General features: G+C 48.8%; 1 protein-coding gene and 1 non-coding gene across 2 annotated transcripts; one reads left to right on the top strand and one right to left on the bottom strand.

Moving 5' to 3' along the window:
* The first annotated feature begins 993 nt into the window (after positions 1-993).
* LOC123426307 (phospholipase A-2-activating protein) lies at positions 994-19,601 on the top strand. The gene is made up of 22 exons (XM_045110118.1): positions 994-1,184; positions 2,225-2,559; positions 3,061-3,164; positions 3,681-3,749; positions 3,844-3,904; positions 4,204-4,343; positions 6,194-6,383; positions 6,596-6,657; positions 7,077-7,165; positions 7,564-7,636; positions 15,453-15,512; positions 15,743-15,889; positions 16,056-16,094; positions 16,226-16,263; positions 16,448-16,534; positions 17,280-17,445; positions 18,182-18,259; positions 18,452-18,588; positions 18,679-18,755; positions 18,920-18,989; positions 19,072-19,137; positions 19,242-19,601. Exons 1-22 carry the CDS (start codon positions 1,137-1,139, stop codon positions 19,368-19,370), a joined length of 2,265 nt encoding a protein of 754 aa, XP_044966053.1. The 5' UTR covers positions 994-1,136; the 3' UTR covers positions 19,371-19,601.
* Positions 19,602-23,963: 4,362 nt separating this feature from the next.
* On the bottom strand, positions 23,964-24,037 carry TRNAE-UUC. Its single transcript has one exon. It is a non-coding gene; the product is annotated as a tRNA-Glu (tRNA).
* Between the last annotated feature and the right edge of the window lie 2,656 nt (positions 24,038-26,693).

Here is a 26,693-nt window from a genome sequence, read left to right on the forward strand (position 1 = left end):
TCCCGCCGCCGTTGGTCCCCAGCATCCCCGTCCTAGCCCCATGGCCACTGGTGAAACACCGATGCGTGCGACAGCTAAAAAACTCGTTTTTTATTTTTTTTTGCGAGAGGCACGGTTTTGCTTCAGCAGGAGGTACGGGTTTGCCTTCGCGAGAGGCATGGCCGTGCCTCTCGGAAAGGAAAAAAAGTCGCGTTTTCTTTTTTTGCGAGAGGCACGGTTTTGCTTTTACGAAAGATACGGTTTTACCTTCACGAGAGGCAAGCCCGTGCCTTTCGGAAAAGGAAAAAAACGCGTTTTCTGTTTTTTTGCGAGAGACACGGTTTTGCTTCCGCGAAAGGCACGAGTTTGCCTTTGTGAGAGGCACCCCCGTGCCTCTCCCAAAAAGAAAAAAATGCATTTCTTTTTTTTTTTTATGAGAGGCACGGTTTTGCTTCCGCAAAAGGCACGGTTTTGCCTTTGCGAGAGGCACGCCCCCGAAAACGAAAAAAACGTGTTTTTTGCTCTCTCTTTTTTTCGCGAGAGGCACAGTTTTGCTTCCGCGAGAGGCACGGAAATAACCGCGTTTTCTGTTTTATTTTCTATTGCGCGAGGCACGGTTTTTCGTCCGTTTTTTTTCGGTTTTTTTCATGAAAAAAAAGTTCGTCAAAATCTATCAACATGGGATCTAGTTTTGAAGATCTCGACGCGAGAAAACCAACGATGAAAATGATTCGAGATTTGGACGCACGGTTTAGGAGATAAAACTTAAAAAAAATGGATCTACGAAAAAAAGAAAAACTCTCGGGTTACGACAAGTGACACATATGTAGTGCGCCATTTATCGTAACATGTGGAGGTCGGAATAATTGTTGAAAAGTATACTCCCTAATTAATGATTTTGACGAAGCGGGCATCGGTCAGCACCAAACAACAACAAAAATAACTCCAACGCATCAGCCCATAAAAAGAGCCCACCTCAACTTCGCACGGCCCAGCCTCCATAAAATCGCAACAACACGATACGATACGAGCGAGACGCAACAACCCACGAAGCTTTGCTCGCAGTTGGCATCGTGTCAGTCTCGACTCGCGACTCGCCGTCTCCCTCCTCCGCCAATCTTTCTCCCCTCGCCGCCGTACGCCGCCCGGCGCCGCTCATGGCCGCGTACCACCTCAGCGCGCAGCTCCACGGCCACGAGGACGATGTAAGCTTCTCCCTCCACACCGCACTTTTCGCCCCGCGTCCATCGCCCTAGCTCTCCGCTTTGCTTCCCCTGCAAGTATCTACGCGATTCGACCCCACCTGCCCGGCCCCGACGAACCCTAGATGGAGGGCTTGCTGCGGGCGCGGCGCCGTCTCGATCTGCTAGTTGGACGCGTTCGCTGGAAGGGCGGCGCGGGTTTGCGTAAATAATAATAATAATAATAATAATAATAATAATAATAATAATAATAATAATAATAATAATTCGACCTAGCTAGCTTGGTTGCCCTCCCGCGGGTTCACCTTGCCGGCTTGCCCCCTCCTCCGGTTCAACACCTCCCCACAAGTTTTAGATTTCAATTGCCCTCGCGAATTTGGTTCATCCCTACGCATGCTCTTGTCACTTTAGTTTCGGTTTGTAACAGTCGATGTAGAGATAGCCGGCGATTAGTCATTGCAGTTTGACTTGCTTTTGAATGAGTGGATCTAGGAATCATCGATTACTTGGTTTTGCTCGAGTTCTTTTCACACGTGTAATCAGAGGGTAACTTGTTATGTTCCACCAGAAATTCAATAAATTGGTGTGCTTATTTCAGGAATGTATGCTCATCCAGAATGCCACGTTCTGTTTTTCTAACGATGGGTTTATTGTTCCAATCATAGCCTGCATTTAGCATGTAAATGCCAAACATAATGCAAAACACCCCTTTATGCAAGCCAATGTATGTCCAAATGATAGTAAAAGGGGAACATGTTAGTCTTGAAAATGAAAAAGTGCGTATATGATGTTCAACCGGATTTGGAGATAAAAGTGATCCCTGTGTATTAACTGATTTATTCTGCTCAAACTGCTAGAGCTTAGGCAAATGTTATTTTGCATACGTGCAACGCATATCTGCATCACTAAGTAGTTCGAGACTTTGAGCATTGGTATGCATTCAACCAATAAAGTTAGATCCTTGTTATCAAACTCTTTCATAATTGCTACATTTGCTACAAATCTGGTTCTTGGCTAACTTGTCCTTGCTCTTTTTTCAATAGGTTCGTGGGATCTGTATCTGTGGTGATGTGGGGGTCGCGACATCGTCAAGGGATAAAACAGTGAGATTCTGGACCCAGCATCCGGAAAAGAAGCGCGAATATGTCCTCTCGAAAACACTTGTAGGGCATTCAAGTTTTGTTGGCCCGATGGTTTGGGCCCCACCTTCTGATCGCTTTCCGGAAGGAGCGATTGTTTCTGGTGGCATGGATACACAAGTACTGCTATGGAATTTGCATACAGGAGAAGTTGCTGGAACAATGAAGGGCCACACCTCACAGGTTACTGGTCTTGCTATCGACGACAACGGTGACATTATATCTTCGTCGATGGATTGGTATGTTTTTTCCCAACCAGTGTAATTCATGTGCTGAACTTTCTTGTATCGCTTCACCATACTTCCTTCTTGATTGCTTGTTTGTGCTGATTTCACCCTGAGGGTCTTTCTTGTATGTATGATGGTAATCACACAACAAATGCAGACAATTTGTGCACAGGGTAGTTGTTTGGCAAATGTAGTGACGGAACATGATTTTAATGTAGTAAGCATGCATAACTTCAGTACCTTCTTCGGTAATTTATATTTCTTCTATTTGTACAAATGCACATATCGTACTGTTGTTTCTTTCTACACTCCAAGTCCCTGTTAGAAAAGGTTTCCAATGTTACCTGTGTTGAAGGATGTGGTGTATCCAGTATTTTGGGCATGCACATTTATGAATTTTACTTTGTGCTGTATTTTTTTTGTCAAAACGACATAATGGGCTAATAGATTATGAAGTTCCCCCATTGTAGCTGATGGTTTCTTGCTTTGCCCTGACACTTGTATTATGCACAGTACTTTGAGAAGGTGGAGAGATGGCAATGCCATAGAGGTTTGGGAAGCGCACAAGGTCGCAGTGCAAACTGTTCTAAAGCTGCCCTCAGGAGAACTATTTACGGGTAGAGCTTCCTCTATGTTTACTCATTTTCCATTTTTACTAGGTTCTATTATTAAGTTTCTACATTGGTGCGATGGTTCCTTGTACTACTAGTGTGATTTATTATTTTCACTATTTCCTAGCGTTTCCGTAACTGAGCTGGTATGATTGGCTTCAACATCATATGGCATCATGGTTTACGGAAGTATATTTGGGAGCAAATATGATTTTTGAGCAACTTAGGCTTCAATTGGTACTGTCGTTTTTGGAAACACTTGTATTGTTCTGCATTGGACACAATATAAGTAATTAACAAACTTCATCTTAGAGATTAGGGAAAATGAGAATGATCATAAAGATTTTCTGAACTAAATCTGATACTCAGTGCACTGGGGCACAACACCGACAAACTTATCCCCAATGTTCACCACAGTTTCCCAGGATTCTCAAATTTCTCTCATATAGAAGTCCCTGAATATCTATAACTAAATTTGTCGAATGGTTGATTAATACTTCACATCTTTCCCCTTCTGTATAGGTTCAAGTGATTCAACTATTAAACTTTGGAAAGGAAGGACTTGTCTACATACATTCTCTGGGCATGCAGGTTATTTGTTACTCCTGATGTGCACTAGTGCTTTCGACTTTTTTGTGCTCATCTACACATACTTGATGGTTGACAGAATGTTGTTCCATTGCAGACACTGTTCGATGTTTAGCACAGATGCCAGGAATGGGTATACTCTCTGCATCACATGATGGGTGAGCGAGTGATTAAAATATCACCTGACTAATTCCACTTGCTTTTGAACGAAAGGATGGTGCAGTACTGTAGAAGCTACTATTATTCTTTCTAAATTGTAAATGAAGATATCATAATTTCTTGTTTAATCTTGGATATTTGTACTAATATCCTGCCAATGGTTTGCTGAAAAAATGCTCATCTATTTGGCGTTTCATCATTTTCCTCACCGTCTTACATTTTTGTGCATCAAATGTATTCTTTCAGTTTACAGCTACTCTGTTTACACAATCACATATGATGTTTTGTTTGGTCGCAGAACTATAAAGTTATGGGCATTAACTGGCCAACCCCTGTTGGAGATGATTGGCCATACCTCTCTTGTATATTCTGTGGATGCGCATTCATCTGGTCTAATTGCTAGTGGTAGTGAAGATCGCTCAGTCAAAATATGGAAAGGTGATTTATTTTGTATGCTTTAGAGAATTCTTGTTCAAATGCAGTGACACTTATTTATTAGATATACAATATCTTTGTACTTCAATCTAGGTGTGGGCATTCAGTTCTTGTTCCTTTTTCTGGTATACTTCAGTCTTCTAAAATTGACAACTGAATTAGCCTGGAAATTTCTATGAACCGGAAATTGGGATCACCCATACTTCGGTTTGCTTTTTGGTTTAAATCAAACCATAATGTTAGCAGGTAATTCAATAGCAGAACAGGGTGTGCATGCTGTCAAATACTCGAATCTCATCAACAGGTCATGATAAATCCAAAATCTTGTTGAAACATACATGATTCCACTTTGCTACCGCCATTGTTGCATGGAGCTCCTCCTCTTTGAATCCTTTGGATCTTCTCGCAGACTGAAAAGAGTGCTAGTTCGCTGATGGGGCTGCCGAGCGCAGTGCTGTTGGTTGTCTGGATGGACTGCACGCACGTCGACTGTGCTGTGGCGGCTAGGATTGGGCAAAGTGTTCTTAACTTTGTTTCCTCGTGGCCCGTCGTGATTGCATTGGTACAAGAGAGCAAGAGATGGGCCTAGGCACCTAGCTGACTTGGTGGAGATCATGTTGGGCTTTAATTGAGATTTTGATGGACTTGCATTTTGCTTAAAGCTAGATAAGGGCCAGTTCTTTTGGCAGCTTCTAGAATAAGCTGAAATAAGCTGCCCCCTATGCAGCTTATTCTAGAAGCCCAATCAAATATATTCTTTTAGAAGCCTACTAATTAAGTCTTGATTACTAGGCTTCTAAAAATATATTTTTAGTTGGGCTTCTAGAATAAGCTGGGTAGGGGGCAGCTTATTCTAGAAGCCCAAAAAAGCTACCAAAAGAACTGGCCCTAAGGATGGTAGCATAGCCCTAGGAAATGGGGCCATAGGAGGAGCCGGTTCCTTTCAGTCCGTTTGGTTAACCTGAACCTAAAACCGATCTGACTGATATTAATACGGTTTTCTATGTGGCAACTGATGTATGGACGCCAAGCTGATTTAACATTATATTTCTCTTTTCTCGGTATCAGTTTGTTTTTCGCTTTTTAATTTTTTATTCCCATCCCTACTTGTACCATCTTTACTGCACAACTCTTTAAACCCTGGGGTTACTATCCATTCCTCAGCTGGTTTGTCTCCCTATGCCTCAGTGTAATATTTACTCCAAACAAAAAATAGTCCCAGATTATGATAGTACTTCCTCTTAAGTGGGATTCTGTTACAGGCAAAAAATTGTAGATACTTTTGACCTCAAACATATTGGGCAGTGGCATATGAAAAAGATAGTTTGTATTTATATACCACTATAAAGGAAACTGCGACAATAACTAAAGAGAGATCTGCTGGTTGTTGTTAAGCATCTGGATTCCTGAATCCTCCTTTGGCTAGTCCATGAGCAGTTCCAGTCTTCTTTTCTTCCATACTGAAAATAAGAACCCTGATAACCACACTAGTGCCTTCTTTCACACCTGTAAACCCATGCTTGTTCTTGGGCTGCTGATTTGAGTTGTGTTTAACGGATGCAGCTAGGATATACTCCCTCCGTCCCAAAATTCTTGTCTTAGATTTGTTTAGATATGAATGTATCTAGTCAAGTTTTAGTATTTAGATACATCCATTTCTAAACAAAGTTAAGACAAGAATTTTGGGACGGAGGGAGTATCTGTCTTGTTTTTGGGATAGTATGTTTAACTTCATAATATGAGCCATTTAGAAACAAAAATTACAGTTTTCTGGTTTGGGTTGTTAGTACGTAGAAGAATGCATATTTTTCTTCATGTACCTGGTTATATGACTGTCAAGTAATATAATGCAGATGGAATCTGTGTTCAGAGCATTGAACACCCAGGATGTATATGGGATGCTAAATTTTTGGACAACGGCGATGTTGTAACTGCATGCTCTGATGGAGTTGCGAGGGTATGGACAACCGACAATAATAGGTTCTGCAGTGATGAAGAATTCGCAGCATATACAGATATTATTTCTCAGTATACACTTAGCAGGTTGGTTCCTGTTGCTTCCTGATTTGTTTTTCATATTTGTGAGGTTTTGACATCTTCTGCTTAAAGGATCAGTTTTGTTATCGGCTTACTCTATCATGTAATTGTTTTTTTAACTTCTTAATTATATACTTGCCGGCATCATGGGGTTAATCATATATTGACTACTAATTTAATCAAATGATCTTTATGCTTTTTGTGTTCTTTTTCTACAGAAAGTCTGTTGGTGGACTGAAGTTGATGGATCTACCAGGAGTTGAGGCACTGCAAGTTCAAGGTCATACATCTCATTTTTCTGATACGTTACACGGGTATTGTGTCGATATTTCCATGATGCTATTTGTAGTGAATTCTTCAGGCTGGGTGTGTTTTCATGAAACACTGAAACAAAATGTCAGCATATTATGGAACTTAAAATTAAAATAGGATTGAAGATGTACTGTTGCACACTGAAATAATCTCGAGCTTTTGAAAATATCCATATCTTTCCAGTTTCCAATAAACCTTGCCTTCATCTTATTTCAGCGCATAAGAAAGGGATTAAGGGGATAACAATATGAAAACATATTTTCTCTAAACTCTTTAGTGTCGTGGACTTGTGGTGTGTGTAAAGTGACTGGCAATATCTAGTCATTGCCGCGTGTGTTAATTTTTGCTTAGCAGTGCCATTTTTATAACTTTTTTTTGCCTAAGCAGGAAACACCGATGGGCAAACACTAATTGTTAGAGAGGGGGATAATGGTGTTGCTTATTCATGGAATTCAAAAGAGCTACAATGGGACAAAGTAACTACCTTTGTGCATTAGACCTTTGCATATTATTATATTAAGTTGCTACATCAAAGGATCTGCAAAGCTGAGGATTTGTTTACATATTTAGTGTGTTGCTGTTTTTAGCTGCTTGATGCTGATTGAGTTATTTAACTTATTAAATGCAAATTGTTATGCAATTTGAGGTATCCGTGAGGCACTGCTTGGCCTGCAGTAACGGTTCAAATTCACACTACAATCTTCGAATATGATAGGGTTGGTGACACACATTTATTAATCATAAAATGAAACCTCATTTAGCGCTCGATATACTTTTACCATGTTTGACCTGGCAGTGTCATTGTTGCTTTGTTGTATAGTTGTTTACTTCGAATTCAGCTGTGACTTATCTTGTCAATAAACGAAATTGTTAGATTGGTGAAGTGGTGGATGGACCTGGGGATGCTGCACAAGGTCAGGTTCATGATGGTGCTCGCTATGACTTTGGTAAGCTATTTTCTCTTTTGATGTGTTTCACTGTTAACCTGGGCGATGCTACGCGTCAGCCGCGTGATAATCGAATAACATTGACTGCCTCGGTAGCCGTTTGATAGTGTGCGAGACAGTTGTTTGATATCTTCCCGCGTCAGCTGGGTGCCCCGGTCTGTTTGCAACATGGCTCGTGTTGCGTTTGGGGCTTTGCAACAGAGCCGTGTTGCGCTCCGTTGAACCATTTTTTACGGTTCATGCATAAATAATGTTTCCATTGTAACGTGGTCTCGCCTCCATCCTTTGCAACATGGGCCATGATTCAAATCTCAGGCTGAGCTACCGCATGCCTGGCTCTGCCCCTGTCCTTGCAAAATGGACCATGTTGCATTCTGAGACTGAGCTCCCATGCATCACTCGCCTCGCGCTGCCCCCATCCTTTGCAGCATGGCCTGTGTTGCAATTGCAGTATAGGCTTGAAGCACGGGTGTGATAGCCTGGCTTATTAGGGATGATAGACTACTCATATACCCTCCCCGCCCTCCCCCCCACCCCTCGCGCCATGGCTCTGGTGCTGGCTGACCCTGTCGACCGCCGGACGTCCCTCTCCGGCGAGCGCGTCTCCTATGGGGACTGCAGCTCTGGCTCGGAGAGCGGCTCGTCGGCGCGCTCGTACAGCGACGTCGCCCGCACCCCGCCGGCCGTCCCCGCGCCGTCGGCCGCCGCCGCTCCCGCGGCCCGTCCTCCCGCCAAAGATCGCCTTGGCCCCCGCTCGGAGGTCCGCCATGTCTCGGGCGGGCCGGTGCTGGACGCAGACGGTTTCCAGCAGGCTCGTCGACGGGAGCACCGCCGTCGCCCGCGCCAGGAGGCCCCTGCCAGGCCCTCGACCTCGCGCCGCCGCAGCCCTTCCCCCGAGGAGCTCGCGGGCCTCTGCTTCCGGTGCCTCGATCATCACCACTGCGTCCGGGATTGCCCTAACGACATTCGCTGCCGCCGCTGCCTCGCCTCCGGTCACTCCTCTCGGGACTGTGATGGTAGGCGGCCCGCGTCCGCGACCCAGCGATCCCCGCGCAACGCCCCGGTCCTGCAGACCCGGCTTCCTCGCGCTGCCCCTCCCCCAGCGGCGCGCCCCGCTCCCGTCCTGTTGGCTCCAGTCCCCTCCCCACCTCCGGCCTTGCCGGCCGCGGACGCGCCCCCCCGCGTGTTCATGGCGCAGACCGAGGAGATGGACGAGGCCGAGCTGGTGCTCGCCCGCGCGATGGTGGCTTCGGTCACGGGCACTCGCCCCTCCGTGTCCATTGACGAGGTCGCCGCCCTGCTCCTCGGCTCCCTCGAGCTCGAGGAAGGAGACTTCACGGTTCACCAGCACCATCCCGAAGACTTCCTGATCATCTTCTCCTCCCTGGCTATCATGCGGTGGCTCCGTGGTGAGCACTTCATCAGCTCCGCCCGCTTCTCGCTGTCGCTCCGGCCCTGGTGCAAGCTCGCCCACGCCGGTGCCGGCGAGCTCGAGTACCGCGTCGAGCTGGAGCTCCGCGGCATCCCCGCTCACGCCTGGTTGCTCTTCACTGCCGAACACCTGCTGGGAGATTGTTGCTGGATCGAGAGACTGCACCCCCGCACTCGTTCCCGCGTCGACATGGCGGTCTTCCACGTCTCAGGGCGCGCGCACGACCCGGCTGCCATCCGGCGCGCCGCCGTCCTGGAAATCGTCGAGCAGCTGCCCGGCCGCGTGCCCTCGGAGGCGTCGGCCGTCAGAACGCTCACGTTCCCGGTGGCCATCGCCCTCACCAAGGCCGAGTTGATCCGACCCGCTTCAGCTGCTGCCCACCCCTCCGGCAATGGTGGCGAGGCCAACGGTGCTACTGGCAGGCATGGCCCTGGGCCAAGCAGGGGGCAGGGCCCCGGCAATGGACGCGCGCGCCGGCGGGGCCGCAAACGTCGACGAACGGACGGGGCGCAAGCCGGGCGGATGGCATGCCCACAGCGGCTCTGGCCGCTCCGGCGGTGTCTCCGGCCGCTCCGGCGGTGCCTGTACGGTTGCGCCCCGGCCGTCCTCAGCCGCACCGCGACAGGGGCGCCGCCCCACGCGCCAGGGGATGCTGGCCTGGCCCGGTCAGCAGGGGCCTGCACGCCCGCGTCAGGGCGCCAGGAAAGGAAGGCGCCAGGGGCCCGCAGTGACGCCCAAAGCCACTTTGCCGGTGGCCCCATCGCTAGCTGCCAACTCCCCCCTCGTTGATGACGGCGCGACGGCTGGCAGTGGGACGGGTGGCACGCCCCCATTCGCTGGACGAGGACCGGAGGGGGCCGCCGATTCAAACATGCCCTTGACCGAGGATGCTTCGCCCGGGCCCGCCATTACTGCGCCCGATCCCACACCCCGTCGGGATCGCTGCCAACCACGACCGGCTCCTACAAAGCAACCAGACAGGACGATCCTCCCTGTCCCTCCTGCAGCCCTGTCTGGACCGAAGGGGGCGAGGATCTCCTTTGCCCCCCCTCCCCCCGCACCGCTGCAGCCCCTCCCTGCACAGCCGCAGCAGGCCCACGCGCGCACTCACGTCGGGGAGGCGGGACGCGATCTGCACGCTCCCGCCAATTCGGCCATGCCCGCCCCGTCCCCACCGGCCCCAGCTGTCACCCCGGGGCCCGCGGAGGTTGGTGCTGCTGCCCCTGCCCCTGCACCCGCGGTAGCTGACCTGGCCGGGCTGGCTGCTGCTGCGAATGGGCCCAGGACCTGGGATATCGCTGCCCCTGGGGCCGCGCCGGTTGAGACACCCGCGCTAACTGCCACGCCTGTCGGGGCGCCCGGGCCCGCGACGCCCACGGAGCCGTCGACCCTGCCGCGCGTGATACCAGGCTCTTCCCCCTGCCCAGGGCGCCTCTCGATACTGCTGAGACCCACGCCCAGGCAGGACTCCTCCCCCTGCACTGCTAGCTCTAGCACCCGTGCTCTGGTCCCTGGTCGCTTCGCCTCGCCGCCGATCACCCTGCAGCGACGGCACAACTGCCACGCCCCCAGCCAGCCCTGGACGCTGGGTGCCTTCCTTTCCGCGGCCACCAAACAGCTCGATGCCGTTCTGCCCTCTCCCGGGAAGCGGCAGCGCCCTGCCCTCAACATCAGTCCCAGGAGGGGACGTTCCGCAGCCGCCGACAAAGCCACGGCTCCTTGCGCATCAGATTGGCGCGCGGTGGTGCAGATTCTGCGCACCCTCGGCATTGTGGGGGTGAACCAGCAGATTACAGCCACAGAGATGAAGGCCTATGACGAGATGTTTGCCATGCCGCTGGGGCTTCCAGTGCTGCAGGCCATGGCCGCCTTGGTCGACCGAGCTATCCCCGCTGACATGGCTACGCCGGCGGGTGATGTCATGGTCCGTGCGCGCTAGGTTGGCGGCGACTCTTGTCGATCTCTCTTCCATGTATCGAGGTCCTCAGATAGTGGTCTGGAATGTTAGGGGATTAAACTCACGCGCTAGGCGCTGCGCGATTCGCTCTCTGCTATGTACTACTCGGGCATCCATTGTATGTCTCCAGGAAACGAAAATGGAGTTGATTTGCTCGTCGACTGTGTTGGACACCCTCGGGTCCGAGTTCGATGGCTCTACATATCTCCCGGCCGACGGCACCCGCGGCGGCATTCTCATCGCTTGGAAAACTAGGGCCGTCACCATTTCCGACCCCCTATTTACCCAAAACGCGATCACGGTCAAGGTGCGCGTGCCTGATGGAGCCCCGTGGTGGCTTACCACGGTGTATGGCCCTCAAGGCGACCCCGAGAAGCTGCTGTTCCTGCAAGAGTTGCGGGACATTCGCGCCGCATGCCAGGGCCCATGGATGCTATGTGGTGATTTCAACCTCATATACCGGGATGCTGACAAGAGTTCGGGTAACCTGAATCGCCGCATGATGGGCAGATTCCGGCGTGCTATCAACGACCTTGCCTTGAAGGAAGTCTACCTCAACGGGCGCCGCTTTACTTGGTCCAACGAGCAATCGCCGCCGACGCTCGTGCACCTTGACCGGGTACTATGCACCTCGGAGTGGGAGGACTGCCATGGAGAGTGCCACCTCCGTTGCCTTGCATCCGTCGTGTTCGATCACTGCCCGCTGCTCTTGGACTGCTCTCCTATGCCCGTGGCCCATAGGCGCTTCCGCTTCGAGGATTTCTGGCTCCGCCTCGACGGATTCCACGACACCGTCGCCACAGCCTGGAGCTTGGTACATGACCCCGACCCCTTCCAGCGGCTGGTCCGGCGCCTGCAGGCCACTGCCCGCGCCCTTACGAGTTGGAGCGCCCGCTCCACGGGCAGTATCCGGGACAAGCTGGCCATCTCCCGCGAGCTGATTGCCCGCTTCGACCTCGCGATGGAGACTCGCCCGCTCACCCCATCAGAGGATTGGTTGAGGATTGGTTGCGCAGGCAGCTCAAGCAGTCATACCTTGGGCTTGCCTCCCTGGAACGCACCATCGCGCGGCAGCGCGCCCGTATTACCTTCCTCGCGGAGGGAGATGCTAACACGAGCTTCTTCCACCGGCAGTGCACTTACCGCCGCTAGAAGAATCGCGTGCATAGCCTCCTAGTTGATGGGCAGGTTCGGACTGATCACGAGGAAATGGCCCAGGCCGCATTTGAGCACTTTGACGGGCTCCTGGGCACTGCGGTGGACCGAGAGCACACGCTTGACCTGGAGCAGCTCATCACGCCCGGCCAGCTGGGCAGCCTGGACGAGCCTTTCACTTCCGAGGAGATCTGGGCTGCGGTGTGCCGCATGCCGCCGCACAAGGCACCGGGGCCGGACGGGTTTACCGCCGAATTCCTGCGCGCTTGCTGGTGCATCATCAGGCAAGACATCCTGGACATCTTCGAGCAGCTGTATGCGCTACGAGGAAGAGGGTTTGGTAAGCTCAACCAAGCCCTGCTCACCCTGCTACCAAGCGCGCGGATGCCCACAAGCTGGGAGACTATCGGCCCATTTGCCTGATCCACATAGTCGCCAAGATATTCGCCAAGGTTCTGTCGTTGCGCATCGCCCCCAAGCTCGATAGCTTGGTGAGCCGCAACCAGAATGCCTTCATCGCCGGACGCACGCTCCACGACAACTTCATGCTCGTCAGGCAGTCTCTGCGGATGCTCCAGCACCTGGGCGCGCCGTGCATCATGCTCAAGCTCGACCTCACGCGGGCTTTCGACTCCATATCCTGTCCGTTCCTCTTCGAGGTCCTGCGCCAATATGGCTTCGGTGACAGGATCAGGGAATGGCTGTCCATCCTGCTCTCTTCGGCCAGCACGCGAGTTATGCTCAATGGAGTACCCGGCCCCCCGATCTGGCACAGGCGCGCGCTGCGCCAGGGCGACTCCACATCGCCGCTGCTCTTTGTCCTGGCGGCCGATGCGCTGGCCCGCCTCATGCACAGGGCGCTCCACACCGGCATCCTCCGGCGCCTGCACCCCCGTCGCAGCATTCCGGCAATTTCTCTATATGCCGACGACGTGATGATGTTTTGCCATGCCGAGATGGAGGAGGTTATTGCTGTGAAGAGCATCTTGGGCATCTTCGAGACCGCATTTGGCCTGCGGGTGAACTACGGCAAGAGCTCCGCCACCATCCTGCATGGGGGTGAGGATGCCGACGCCCTGCTGGAGGCGCTGGGCTGCCAGCCCGCGGAGCTGCCCATCACGTACCTGGGCATCCCGCTCTCCACTCGCCGGCCCTCAGCGGCACAGATGCAGCCACTGGTAGACGCCGTCGCAGACCGCCTCCCGTCCTGGAAGGCATGGCTCATGAACAAGGCAGGACGGCTGGCATTGGTCAAATCTATCCTCAGCGCGATCCCGATTCACCAGATGCTGGCTCTTTCGCCCCCGAAGAAGACCCTGAAACAGCTTGAGAAGATACAGCGCGGCTTCCTCTGGGCGGGGCGTGAGGCTGCAATGGGAGGGCACTGTCACGTCAACTGGCGCACTGTCTGCCGGCCGCTCGCCTACGGCGGGCTGGGCATTCGAGACCTGGAGCGCACGGGGCTAGCGCTCAGGCTCCGCTGGCTCTGGCTATCGAGGACGGATGCCGACCGTGCATGGCAAGGCCTTGACCTACAGTTCTCCCCTGAGGAGCGCGGCCTATTCCATGCATCCACCCTCATGCTAGTAGGTGATGGCCTCACCGCTCCGTTCTGGGAGGACCGATGGCTGCATGGGCAGTCAATTCGCGAGCTTGCGCCACTCCTATACCTATGCATCCCCAAGAATAGAAGAAAAGTGAGGACGGTGGCGGAAGGCATCGCCGGCAATGCCTGGGCCCGTGACATTAGAGGTGTGGTGGGCCTGCAGGAGATAGGCCAATACTTGAGGACTTGGCAGCTCGTCGCTCGCATCAATCTGTCCTCGGAGCCGGACAAGCTCATCTGGAAGTGGACGGCCAACGGCATCTACTCGGCGAGGTCTTGCTACCGGGCAACCTTCCATGGATCATTAACATGCCACTCTTGGCAGCTCATTTGGAAAGGTTGGGCTCCCCCGAAAGTCAAGTTCTTCCACTGGCTTGCGGATCTGGACCGCTGTTGGACCGCAGCCAGGCTCGCGCGCCGAGGGCTCCCTCACCACACTCGCTGCCTCCTATGCGACCAGGAGCCCGAGACTATCCAGCACCTGCTGATCTCCTGCTCCTTCGCGCGGCAGGCATGGCATGAGGCGTTGTCCTGGCTGCAACTCCCGGTCCCTCTGCCGATGCATGACGCTTCCATCCAGGACTGGTGGAGTAGGGCGCGAGACGCCACCCCCCCACCGCTCCGCAAGACACTGCGATCTGTCGCGCTGCTGGTCCCCTGGATGATATGGAAGCATAGAAACGCGTGTGTGTTCGATCACATACCTCCGTCGCTGAACGAGCTCTTAGATAGGATTCAAGATGAGGTTAGGTGCTGGGCTCGGGCTGGGGACAAAGGGCTTAGGGTAGCTTTGCCCCCAACCTGGGATGTCCACTAGACCTACATGTAACCGTGCTGTAACTTCCTCTTCGGAGGCTGTAACTACCCCCCCCCCCCCCCCTTTTTCAATGCAAAGAAACGCAAGGCTTTTGCGTTTTCTCGAAAAATAGACTACTCGTATCAATAAGGAATTCCTTCTTTTCCGGGAGCCCATTCGAACAGAACTCTCAGGTTAAGCGTGCTCGGCTTGAAGTAGTTTTAGGATGGGTGACCGGCCGGGAAGTTGATCCCGGGTGCGCATGAGTGAGGACAAAATGCGTAGAAAAGACTAGTATTGATATGTGGGGCCAGTCTAGATCCCGCCGGGAGTAACGACCGTCGGCGGGTGTGTCCGGGGCGTTACAAGTTGGTATCAGAGCCGACCCTTGCGGTTACACGGATGTTTGCGGACAGGTGTGCGGTCATGTTGTTCATGACGTTTGTGACCCGTCGTGGCCACGACATGGCACATGTACTGGACTGGATGCACAGACATTTGTGCCAAGAGGGAACGCTCTTGTGGCCCGACGAGGACGTCGGTTCCTCTGAGTGGTGGTGTATGTGATAGTAGTTCTAGGATGGGTGACCGACCCGGAAGTTCATCCCAGGTGCGCATGAGTGAGGACAAAGTGCGCAGAAAAGACTAGTATTGATATGTGGGGCCAGTCTAGATCCCGCCAGGAGTAACGACCACCGGCGGGTGTGTCCGGGGCGTTACAACGGGCCATGTTGCAAATCCCCCGCTGAGCTCCCACAGGGACATGCGCGCGAGGCGGCGGTCGGAGCGGCGGAAAATCAATCGGTTGAGCCTTAGTCTTTTCCTAACTTTTTCTTTGTTTATAGTATTCTGTTTTATATATCTGTGCAGTTTTTAATGTTGACATTGGAGATGGAGAGCCCATTCGGAAACTGCCCTATAATCGATCAGGTATATCACACATTTGTCTTTACATTTAAAAGGTTTTTTCTCTGCTATTGTTTCCAGAGTAAAAATGTAATATTGTGATCCACATAGTTATGTTTAGAAAAATCATCATTTAAATAGCCATCTAATGTGAAGTTTTTTCTCCGCTTCCATGTACTGCACTTTGAGGCTTGAGAGTCTATCACTTGGCTATTTTATGTAGCACCGTCTTACCTATGAATTCTGTTGTTCAGATGATCCATACGCAGTTGCAGACAAATGGCTCCTGAAAGAAAATCTTCCTTTGACATATCGCCAGCAAGTTGTAGAATTCATACTGCAGAATTCTGGGCAGAACAATTTTGTTCCAGATCCATCTTTTCGTGATCCCTATACTGGTGGTAAGCGTGTTAGATTATACTCCCTCCATCCCAAAATTAGTACAAAACTGAGTCATTTTTGAGTCACTTATTTTGGGATGGAGGGAGTATATTTTTTGGTGATCGTTTAAAATATTATTATATTGCCAGTTTCGGTCTGTTGATGCTTAACTTTATTATGTATCAGGTAATGCATATGTACCTGGGCAACCGTCTTCGTCGAATGGTATGTATTACATAGTATTCAATTTGTTACAGTAGTTTTTTATTTCTTTTTTCCTTGCATAATTGTGAATAGCTCTGTCATCGTTTTCTTTTTTGACGAGTCCTGCCATAATGTTCCATACATAATTGCAGGCAGTGCCCCCAAACAAACTTTCAAGCACATACCAAAGGTACGACTTAATCTTCATGATTGCTATTAACTGATAATCTAATATGAGTACTTGATTGAAACTTCAACACTTGAACTTAACTACGTGTAATTTGTTCTTGTACATATACTAGAAACAAGCTGCTATCAGATTTGAGTTATGATCTATTGCGATTGTCACAAAAACAACTTTCCTTTGTTTGCAGAACGGAATGTTATTATTTGAGACAGCCCAGTTTGACGGAATCCTTAAGAAAATTACAGAATTCAGTGCAACACTTGAATCCGACCCGGTAATTTTGAAGCTTATTTCTTGGTGGATTTGATATATTTTAATACTTTCAGTATCTCACAACTTTATTTACATCCTTATAAATGTTTAGTTTAGGCCCATGAGCTTCCACATCTCCCACCCTCTCATTGGCCCGTTTGTTTCTTAAGGTGCGAGCTTGTGCTGATAATTTCGTCCACTTTCTTAGTCAAGTAGTAGTGTGGAAAGGACATGCTACTAGACCACCACAGGTTCTCGGTATAGTTGAATAAAGTTTGTTCCAGCTATTCGAAGTGCAGAGACATGTGTTGGGTGCATGGGTGATAGTAGGCTAGCACGGTATATGGTGTGATGAAGTATGAATTGGATAACTTGATGCTAGCAGAACTGCAAATTTCTTGTGTTTTGGCTTTCTACAGGATGAGGTGGAAAAATCTTTAGACGACAATAACTCATATCACTGTCAATTGAGTACTGGTTCATCTAGCACGAACCTAAAATAATTATGAACTTATGTGGGCTTAACCACAGCGTAGTTCAGTTTGGTATACCCACCCTGTCCATAGGGACCATTATGTGGGCTTAACCACAGCATAGTTCAATCTGGTACCTCCACATGGGATTCTTAGAATCAGAATCATGTCCATACTTCATGAGGGGTTTTTGATTTCTATATTATTTCATACTTTCAGGGGATTAACCCTTGTGCCCATAGGGACCATTAATGTCTTAGTTAGGCTTAATATAATAGACTTTTGTCTATTCAGGAACAGAAACATCTATCCTTGTCTGAGACAGACTCTTCAAGATTAGCTGCTATAGTGAAAGTATTGAAAAATACATCATTTTATCACACAAGCAAGCTTGCAGATGCTGACATCATGTTGTTGCTAAAAATATTGAAGTCTTGGCCTTCACAGATGATGTTTCCAGGTACATCCCTTCTCTAAAAAACTTTGGGACCCCATTAACATTGTTAGCAACATAATGGTTGGCTCCAAGCTCTCTGTTTTCACCGATGTTAGTCGAAACAAGAACTGAAGCATAAGGAGATTATTGGCAACACTTGTATGTTTCTGTCATAGACTTATAGTTCTAATTGAATCATCGGTAGCTATTATAATGTAATAATTCTGTTGTTGTAGTTGACAGTTTCAATTAATTGTGGCATGCTCCCTTTCCTGCCAAAAGTTTGAATTATAGAGCTAAAGTTATGTGAAAAAATGTCAGTTTCTCGGTGTTAAAAGAGAGAAAAATAAATGGTACATTCACTGATGAGGACAATTTCGTTATAAAGCCTTGGTATTGGTCAAAGAATTCAGATAAAATTCAACCGACCAAGATCTATTTTGTTTTCCCAATGTTCTAACCGAGGGCGACAAACTGTAAGAGTGCCAGAGCTTATTTTCTCCTATGGAGCTATCTTATATATGTGGATTCTGTTCCAGATGCTTTTTGCGGTAAAACATTATTTTCTAATACTCCCTCCGTTCAGTTCCAATTTGAACTAAAACAGCGACAAGTATTTTGGAATGGAGGGCGTATTAGTGGGCAATTGCTTGGGTTTAACAACTAGTGCATTATGTTTGGATATTTGAAGCTGCATTATGTTTTTGATGGAGATGGTTTCTGGTTCATCTGAAAAATAATTGCCCATCTCTCCTTACAGTTGTTGATTTCCTGAGGATGTTTGTGTTGCATCCTGATGGGGCTACTTTACTACTTAAGACCATCGAAAGTGGAAACGGTGAGTTTATGCTGTGGTTGCTAATGCTTTAGCGCATCAGTCTCTTCTTGTCTGGGGTGTTTTTTAACTCAGTATTTTTAGTTATCGTGTTCATTTCATTAGTGGCTGGTAGTATTTCTTATCAAATTGGTCAGCCTTATTTTGTTTATTGGTACTGAACTAATATTCTTTACTTATGTTATTATCAACCAGATGTACTCATGGACACTTTCCGTAAGGCTGTAGCAATACCTGTGCATTCACCGAATGTGCTTACAATCCTCAAAGCAGTTACTAACTTATTTGACAACTCATGCTTACACCAATGGTTGAAAATCCGTTGTGCTGAGGTTAGTTTTCAAACTACGTACATTTACTTTTTGTTTCGGCCTATTTATATATTTTGACTCAAAGTAGTAACTTTTGTTTGCTAATTTCAGATTATTGATTCTTTCTCAAGCTGCAAGCCATCTTTTAGCAAGAACGCTCACTTGGCATATGCCACACTTTTACTGAAGTAAGTTTTGAGTTGTACTCTGTATTATACTTGTACCTAGCCATGCATTACAATTTTGTTGGTCATGATGCTGGATGCCTAGGCATACCTGGCAATGCTGCTGATGTCCCTGCATTTATCGACCTTGTCTCTTTATTGACTAATATATATATATATTTCTGCAGCTATTCTGTTCTTTCAATTGAATCGAAGGATGAACAAAGTCAGGCACAAATTCTTTCTGCGGCCCTTGAAGTGAGTTCCCATATCTCTGATCTCTGTAATCACTCTACTCCTTGCAGTAACCCGTGTTTACATTTCTTATCTGGATCCACAGATTGCTGAAGACGATGCCCAAGATGCTGATTCGAAATACAGGGCCCTTGTTGCAATCGGCTCTCTTGTATCCTTTTCAACATTTCATTACGTGAAATAACATGCTTATGTCAGAGTTTTGAATGAGGTATTACCTTTGCATGTGCTTCCCTTGACCTGTTTAACCTTTAGATGTTGAACGGCCTGGTCAAGTCCATCGCCCTCGACCTTGACGTGAAGAGCGTCGCAAGTAGCGCAAAAGCTTCCATGGACTCGAAGATCGCCGAAGTCGGAGCCGATATTGAGCTGCTAACAAGATGAGAAATAGTGTCGTAGATACATTTGAGAGAGAAAGAGGAACGGGCCATTGTTATGGAGTCAACGTGGAGCTGGGCTGGGCGCAGCAATGCAGTTAATTAAGTAGTAACAGCCCACAACCGCGCAGGTAGTTGCATGGCTTTTGCGTGAGTGTAGGAGAGTTTGCTGCACCTTGTAATCAGCATGGTATCGTGCGAATCCTTCCCCTGATCACAAAGCTACTATTTATGCGTATGTGTGATAGATCCCTCTGGATCGGGTAGGCTAGTGATTTCCGGTAGTTGGGAGTAGTAGTTTACCTTCTCCTTGGCTTGACGTGCCTGCTCCGGTGGCCATGGTGGATGGCGACGCCAGCGATGGCCGAGAGTGGGCGAAGTGGTGGCGGTGCTTCCCGTAGGCCTAGCACTACCTTAGATCGATTCGGGGTGTTGGTTGGGTGTTTGGTGCACGGTCAACCTCGTGATCTGTAAGTCCGGCTCCCCACCTCTCTTTATAACGTTGGTGACAGGGGTCCATCAATTAGAAGAGGGTTGGGCGTCCTCTATTAGGGCGTGAGTCAGGGGCTTGTTGAATCGGGAGGAGATCAACCTAACATTTTTTTTATCTCAACTTTACTTTTAACTTTATACTTTATTAGTTTCATCATCGATTAGTATATCTGTACATAGAGCATGTTTCATTGTCACAATTCAATTGCTGATAGAAGCAATTGAATTAGACAACTACAACATACCTGCTAGCAAGATTTTTGAACTCTGCATAAACGCAATTATCTTCAACATTCTCTTTAATCCAAATCTTTTAATTCTCTCATTGAACTTTAGATACTACTGTCTAGAGGCTTGTCTTAGTTCATATATGGATTTCTTCACGTGACATCTCCTATGTTCCTTGCCTTTCATGAAAAAACCCTTGGGTTGTCTCATATAGACATTTTCTTCTAAATCCTTGTTTAGAAATGTTGTCTTTACATCCATTTGATGTAACTCTAAATCACAATGTGCAACTAATACCATTATGATTCTAAAGGAATCCTTACATGAGACCCGGGAAAATGTCTCATTGTAATCTATCCATTCTAACTCCGCCTATGTTATCTCCCCATAGCCCGTCCAAAGCCCGGGTAAAGGAGGAGGGTTGTGATAGGCGTGGCGAGCCAACGTGAAAAATCCAGCCACTCTTATGGAGATGAAACCCAAAGGAAACTCGTTGGGGCGTAACCCTCTTAGCGACGCGCCACATCGGAACCCGGGTGTGGTGTCAAATGGGCAAGGGCTGGGTCGTCACCCCCTTGGTGGCGTGCCATATATTGATCTGGATACGGTGATAAGTGAGCAAGGGTCGGGTCGTCGCATCCTTAGTGGCGCGCTACACCGATGCCCCGGTGTAGTGAAAAATGAGCAAGGGTCTTCGCATTTGACTCGATGAGTGCGGAGGGTAAGGAAGTTAGCCGAGCCTAGGAGGATACGCTTAGGTAGCTGGAACGTAGGGTCCCTGACGGGTAAGTTAAAGGAGCTAGTTGATACGGCGGTGAGGAGGCGTGTTGATGTCCTATGTGTCCAAGAGACCAAATGGAAGGGACAAAAGGCGAAGGAGGTGGAGGATACCGGCTTCAAGTTGTGGTACACGGGGACAACTTCAAACAAGAATGGAGTAGGCATCTTGGTCAACAAGAGCCTTAGGGATGGAGTTGTGGATGTTAAGAGGCAAGGGGACCGGATGATCCTTGTCAAGCTGGTAGTTGGGGACTTAGTCCTCAATGTTATCAACGTGTATGCCCCGCAAGTAGGCCACAATGAGAGCACCAAGAGGGAGTTCTGGGAAGGCCTGGAGGACTTGGTTAGGAGGGTACCTATTGGTGAGAAGCTCTTCATAGGAGGAGACCTCAATGGCCATGTGGGTACATCTAACACAGGTTTTGAAAGGGTGCATGGGGGCTTTGGCTATGGCATCAGGAACCAAGAAGGAGAAGATGTCCTGAGCTTGGCTCTAGCCTACGACATGGTTGTAGCTAACACCCTCTTTAGGAAGAGAGAATCCCATCTAGTGACGTTCAGTAGTGGTCTACACTCTAGCCAGATTGATTTTGTCCTCTCTAGAAGAGAAGACAGACGCGCTTGCATTGATTGTAAAGCGATACCTGGAGAGAGTGTTGTCCCTCAACATAAGCTTGTGGTTGCTGACTTCCGCTTTAGGATTCGTGTCCAACGGGATAAGCGCGCCAAAGTCGCTAGAACGAAGTGGTGGAAGCTCAAGGGGGAGGCATCCCAGGCTTTCAGTGAGAGGGTCATTAAGGAGGGCCCTTGGGAGGAAGGAGGCGATGCAAACTTGATGTGGACGAGTATGGCGACCTTCTTGCGGAAGGTCGCTGTAGAGGAGTTTCGGGTGACCAAGGGAAGTAGAAGGGAAGCTAAGGACACCTGGTGGTGGAACGATGAGGTCCATAAGGTTATTAGGGAGAAGAATGACTATTTCAGATGCCTATATCTGGACAGGAGTGCAGCTAACATGGAGAAGTATAAGGTGGCGAAGAAGGCTGCAAAGCGGGCGGTGAGTGAAGCGAGAGGTCGAGCGTATGAGGACCTCTACCAACGTTTAAACACTAAGGAAGGCGAAAGGGACATCTATAAGATGGCCAAGATTAGGGAGAGGAAGACGAGGGATGTCGGCGAAGTCAAATGCATCAAGGACGGAGATGATCAACTTCTTGTGAAGGATGAGGCGATCAAGCGTAGATGGCGGGATTACTTTGACAACCTTTACAATGAGAGGTTGACAACTCTACCATTGAGCTAGACGACTCCTTTGATGATACCAACATGTGCTTTGTGCGACGTATCCAGGAGTGTGAGGTTAAGGAGGCGTTAAAAAGGATGAAAGTAGGCAAGGCGATGGGTCCTGATGGTATCCCCATCGAGGTGTGGAGAGGCCTTAGTTTGAGTAGTGTTAGTTTATTTTACCAACCCGAGGACACTAAGTTTTCTCTTTCTTTCTTTTATATTGTTGAAAAGATGCTTGAAATTTCTATTTTCAAACTTCCGCATTGATCAATACATGTATCCATTTTAGAAACCATTGCACAGTGTAAACCGAGGTTCGTCCAAACTAGAAGACCGGTTTAAAGGGTTATTCACGATGTCCGGGCTAGGAGGTCTCTTATCATACTGACTCCCGGCCTGATGGACCGGTCGGACCCGTGACAAATCTTTTCTCTTTCTACATAGCCGACTAGGACCATGTAACCCTAGGACCCCATGATATCTATATAAATCGAGTTCATAGAACATACATTACAATCTCATGGCAGACAACTTGTACTTTGTACACCCGAGCACAACAATACAATCAAAGCCTCATGTAGGATGTTTTCTCTTTGTAGAACCTGAACCTGGGTAAAAACCTTATGTCTGTCTTACCATCATTTATTGACTCTTAGCTTAAGATCCCTACCTCGAGATATTTCAGATTTAGCTTTGTCATGTCCGAGTGCCTCTGCTTCAGCTAGTAGTTTAGGTTAGGGTTTTTCTCGCAGGGGTGGCGCTCAAGATGACGGCGGCGCTTCATATTCAAGCTAATCGTTCAAGCTCCGGTCCCCTCGAGTTCGTCCATTAGGACATAGTCGACGGAGCTTTGATGTAGATTACTGTCGTTTCCTTGGAGCGACGAGGTTAGAGTCTCGCGTCATGCGTTCACGACAACGAGATCTAGTGTCAAGTACTTTAGATCGATCCAAAGATTCAATGATGACAAATGTAGTTCTAGAGTGCTAGTCCTTAGGGACACGTGCACAGAGACTTCTCAGCTTTCATTGACAAGGTCAGGTTGACTTTGGTAGGGGAATGATAATAGTGGCACGCCGGTGGCTCATTCCAACAAGATAGTGATCGTTTGGTGGTCCAAGGATCTCAATGTATTTTTTATTATATTTAAGATACTTTGTAATTTCTATGAATTTTTATAATAGATCTGGAGCCTTAAAAAAATATGCCTGGTGACATTTTTTTTAATGTACATAATGATTCCATACTTTATTTTTAAGCAATGGAAGAAATATGAGTTTGATCATGATGATATGTGCATAGTTTGTGAGCGACATATTCTCCCAAGTCCCAACATTGGAGGATCAGGACCCTTCCAATAGCACGAGGAGCGTGTTTTTCTTGTCTTTCTATTAATAACCATTCCCTTCATTTTTAAATATAAGTCTTTTTAAAATTTCATTACGAATTACATATGAATGTATATAGACATATTTTAAAATATAAATTTATTTATTTATTTTATTTCGTATGTAGTCTTTAATGACATCTTTAAAAAATATTTATATTTAGAAACAGAGGGAGTAAAAAATTTTACGGGTTTTATTTCTATTTTACGTTGGTCATGCATATCTCCAAGCAAAGGCTAGAAGTCGAATTATTTTGTGGCTGTATTAGATTATTTTTTTGCGGACGGTGGTACGGCAGTTGCTGTCTTGCCGAAAATACCATAATAAAGCTATTAATCAAAGGCAAAGTTCTGAGTGTAGTGAACTAAAATAAAAAAGCGTAGAAAGAGTTATTATCTGGAGCGTTCAAAAAGTAAATATAAAAATCACTCCATTGCCGGGATTTGAACCCGGGTCGCCTGGGTGAAAGCCAGGTATCCTAACCGGGCTGGACGACAATGGACCAGTGAAGTTTTTGTGAGACAACAGTTTAAATTTCGCAGAAAATTATAGCTGTGCAAATTTTGCGCGGCTATGTCTCTTTTCGTGGCCAGCAAATCATTGATTCGTGAAATTCACAAACTGCATGTCCAGAAATTCATGCGTTCTAAACGGTGCTCTGACACATGTGTCCACAATGTGAAAATACTACGAGATTTGTTTTACAGTACAATGTACTAGATACACAATATAATGTCTATTATTGAGAGCATTTCAATTGGCATGTGCAAATATGATCTCCCACGTCCAATGATGGATCCGGCTTAACATAACAGGGTGGTCTAACAATACAGTTTTTTAAGAAATACATTATTTTAATTTTTCTTCTTCTATGATATGTAGGTTATGTCAGTTTCCTAACAATTGGGGAAACTCCCCCTCCGTTCCCTCCCCCTCCCTCTCCCTCCCAACCCTAGCCGCCCCACTCCCTCCCCCTCCCTTCCTCGCCGCCACGTGAGGTAGCCGTCGGGCAAGCCCGGGGCGCCAAGGATCGTGGCGGCGGGGCCTTGGCTGCCCTGCGTCTGCGTGGGGAACTCCGGATCTGGAGCGGCGGCTCCATGGACGAGGCACGACAAGCTAGCAGCCGTGCGGGCGGTTGATCTGGCGTCCGGGTTACGCCGGCGGCGGGATCCGGTGGTCGTTGGCGGCCGGCGGCGGCTTCTGCGGTTGTCGGTGCGCGCGATCTGGCGCATCCCCTCCTCCCATGTTTGGCGTGCGGGCTAGCCTGATCGGGCCGCGCTTCCTTGGGTCGCCGGTTCTGTACAGGAGGCGCTGCTGGTGGCGGGGATCTAGTTCGGGCGAAATCCTTGGCCGGCCATGGCCGGCCGCGTCGACGGCGACGTCTGAGGGCGCCGTTCCCCTTCTTGGAGGCGTCGGTATGGACTGATCCCCTCACTTCCCCTTCCCCTAGGTCTCCTGGGCGAAAGCCCTAACTTTGTTGGGCGGCGGCGGCGCTCACGGCGTCGTTCCCTTCTTGAAGGCGCCGCTTTGGGAACCCTGGGGCTGGGTGGCGCTTGTGGGTGGTGGGCGACGACGGTGGTGCGGCCCTATCCTAGTATGGATCTCCGTCCGTTGCTTGGAGATGGACTCGCGTTTGTGAAGGTCGTCGTTTGGCGTCATGGTGGCGTCGATGGCGGAGGCACCTCTCAAGGTTGGCACCTCAATCTGCTCTGAAGATGAACCGGTGGAAGATGGTGGCGGCGACACATGTGAGTGCGTGAGACCGGTTTGTGCACCTGACCCGGTATGTGGCTCACTCATGGCCTCCGACTTTAGATGTTAGGCTTACGTGAGAGGTCTGGGTATTTGGCTCAGCTTACACCCCTTCATCATATGGATAGGAGTAACGGCAGATGTTGTCAAGATGGCGGATTCAGGCATATTGTTGTACTATTGAGAGTGCATGCTATGCCCCTAATCGACTTTTGGTGTTAATGACAACACAAACATAGGAAACTAATTCTATTTGTTGAGTGTATCTCAGGATGGCAAGTACTTTAGTAGATTGAGAATTATGTGCCAAAGGTGGTCTGAGAAGATCGGGATTTATATTTCAAGAAGGCCTGGGATTGAGAAAAGATGATGTAGACTATCCTTTTGAGTTTACTATTATTGAGTATAGGGATCCCGCACTATTAAGAAGGGATCGCAGGTTTTGCGATGAACTTGCTCATACCACATCTTCACTATCCTACCCAATACCACATATTCTCTACTCGGCTCCTATCTCAAAACAGGTCTATTGCCTCGGACTTCCGGCTCCCTCCGGACGTCCGAGGGCCGGACGACCGACAGGCTTCGGAAATCCGGAGCCCTCCACCAGAAGAATTTGAGTCATATAACTCGGATTTCCAGATCCCTCCGGACATCCGAGGGCCGGACGTCCGACCAGCTTCGGAAATCCGGAGCCCTGCACCAGAAGAACATGAGCTCTATAACTCGGATTTCCGGCTCCCTCCGGACGTCCGAGGGCCGGACGTCCGTCCCCTTTCGGAAATCCGGAACCTCCCACCAGAAGAAGTTGAGTCGAATAACTCGGATTTCCGGCCTTCTCCGGACGTCCGGTCGCTGTTCAACTCACAGTGTTTCCAGTCATATCTACAGCTCTCGGACGACCGACCCTTGTTGGACGTCCGACCCCTTGCGGACGCCCGGACATCCGTAAACTGCCGGACGTCCGAACCCTGTGTGACTTAAAGTCTCCCCAACGGCTGTTTTACACTCCTCACTATATATACCAACCTCCCACTTCGTGAGAGGGTGTCCAACACAGCTAGAACATATCCAAGAACACCTTTCTTCTCACTCACTCTTGTCTACACCAAATCTTAGATCCCAAGAGCATTTGTGAGTCCCTTTGAGTGTTGTTCCAATCAAAAGATAGATCGTCTCCCTCTCCTCCTTCCCACCAAAGTGATTTGTGATTTGAGCAAGTTTTGAGCAATCCCCGTGATCTTGTTACTCTTGGAGGTTGGAGACCCCTAGGTGGTAGGATTCTTCAGAGAGGAATCAAACCATTGTGATTTCCCCCGGAAAGTTTGTGAAGGTTTGGAAGCCACCTCAAGGCTTACCACTAGTGGTTGAGAAACGCCTTCGTGGAGTTATCTCAAAGGGAGAAT

Source organism: Hordeum vulgare, chromosome 2H (assembly GCF_904849725.1).
Source record: "Hordeum vulgare subsp. vulgare chromosome 2H, MorexV3_pseudomolecules_assembly, whole genome shotgun sequence".
Classification (NCBI taxonomy): domain Eukaryota; kingdom Viridiplantae; phylum Streptophyta; class Magnoliopsida; order Poales; family Poaceae; genus Hordeum; species Hordeum vulgare.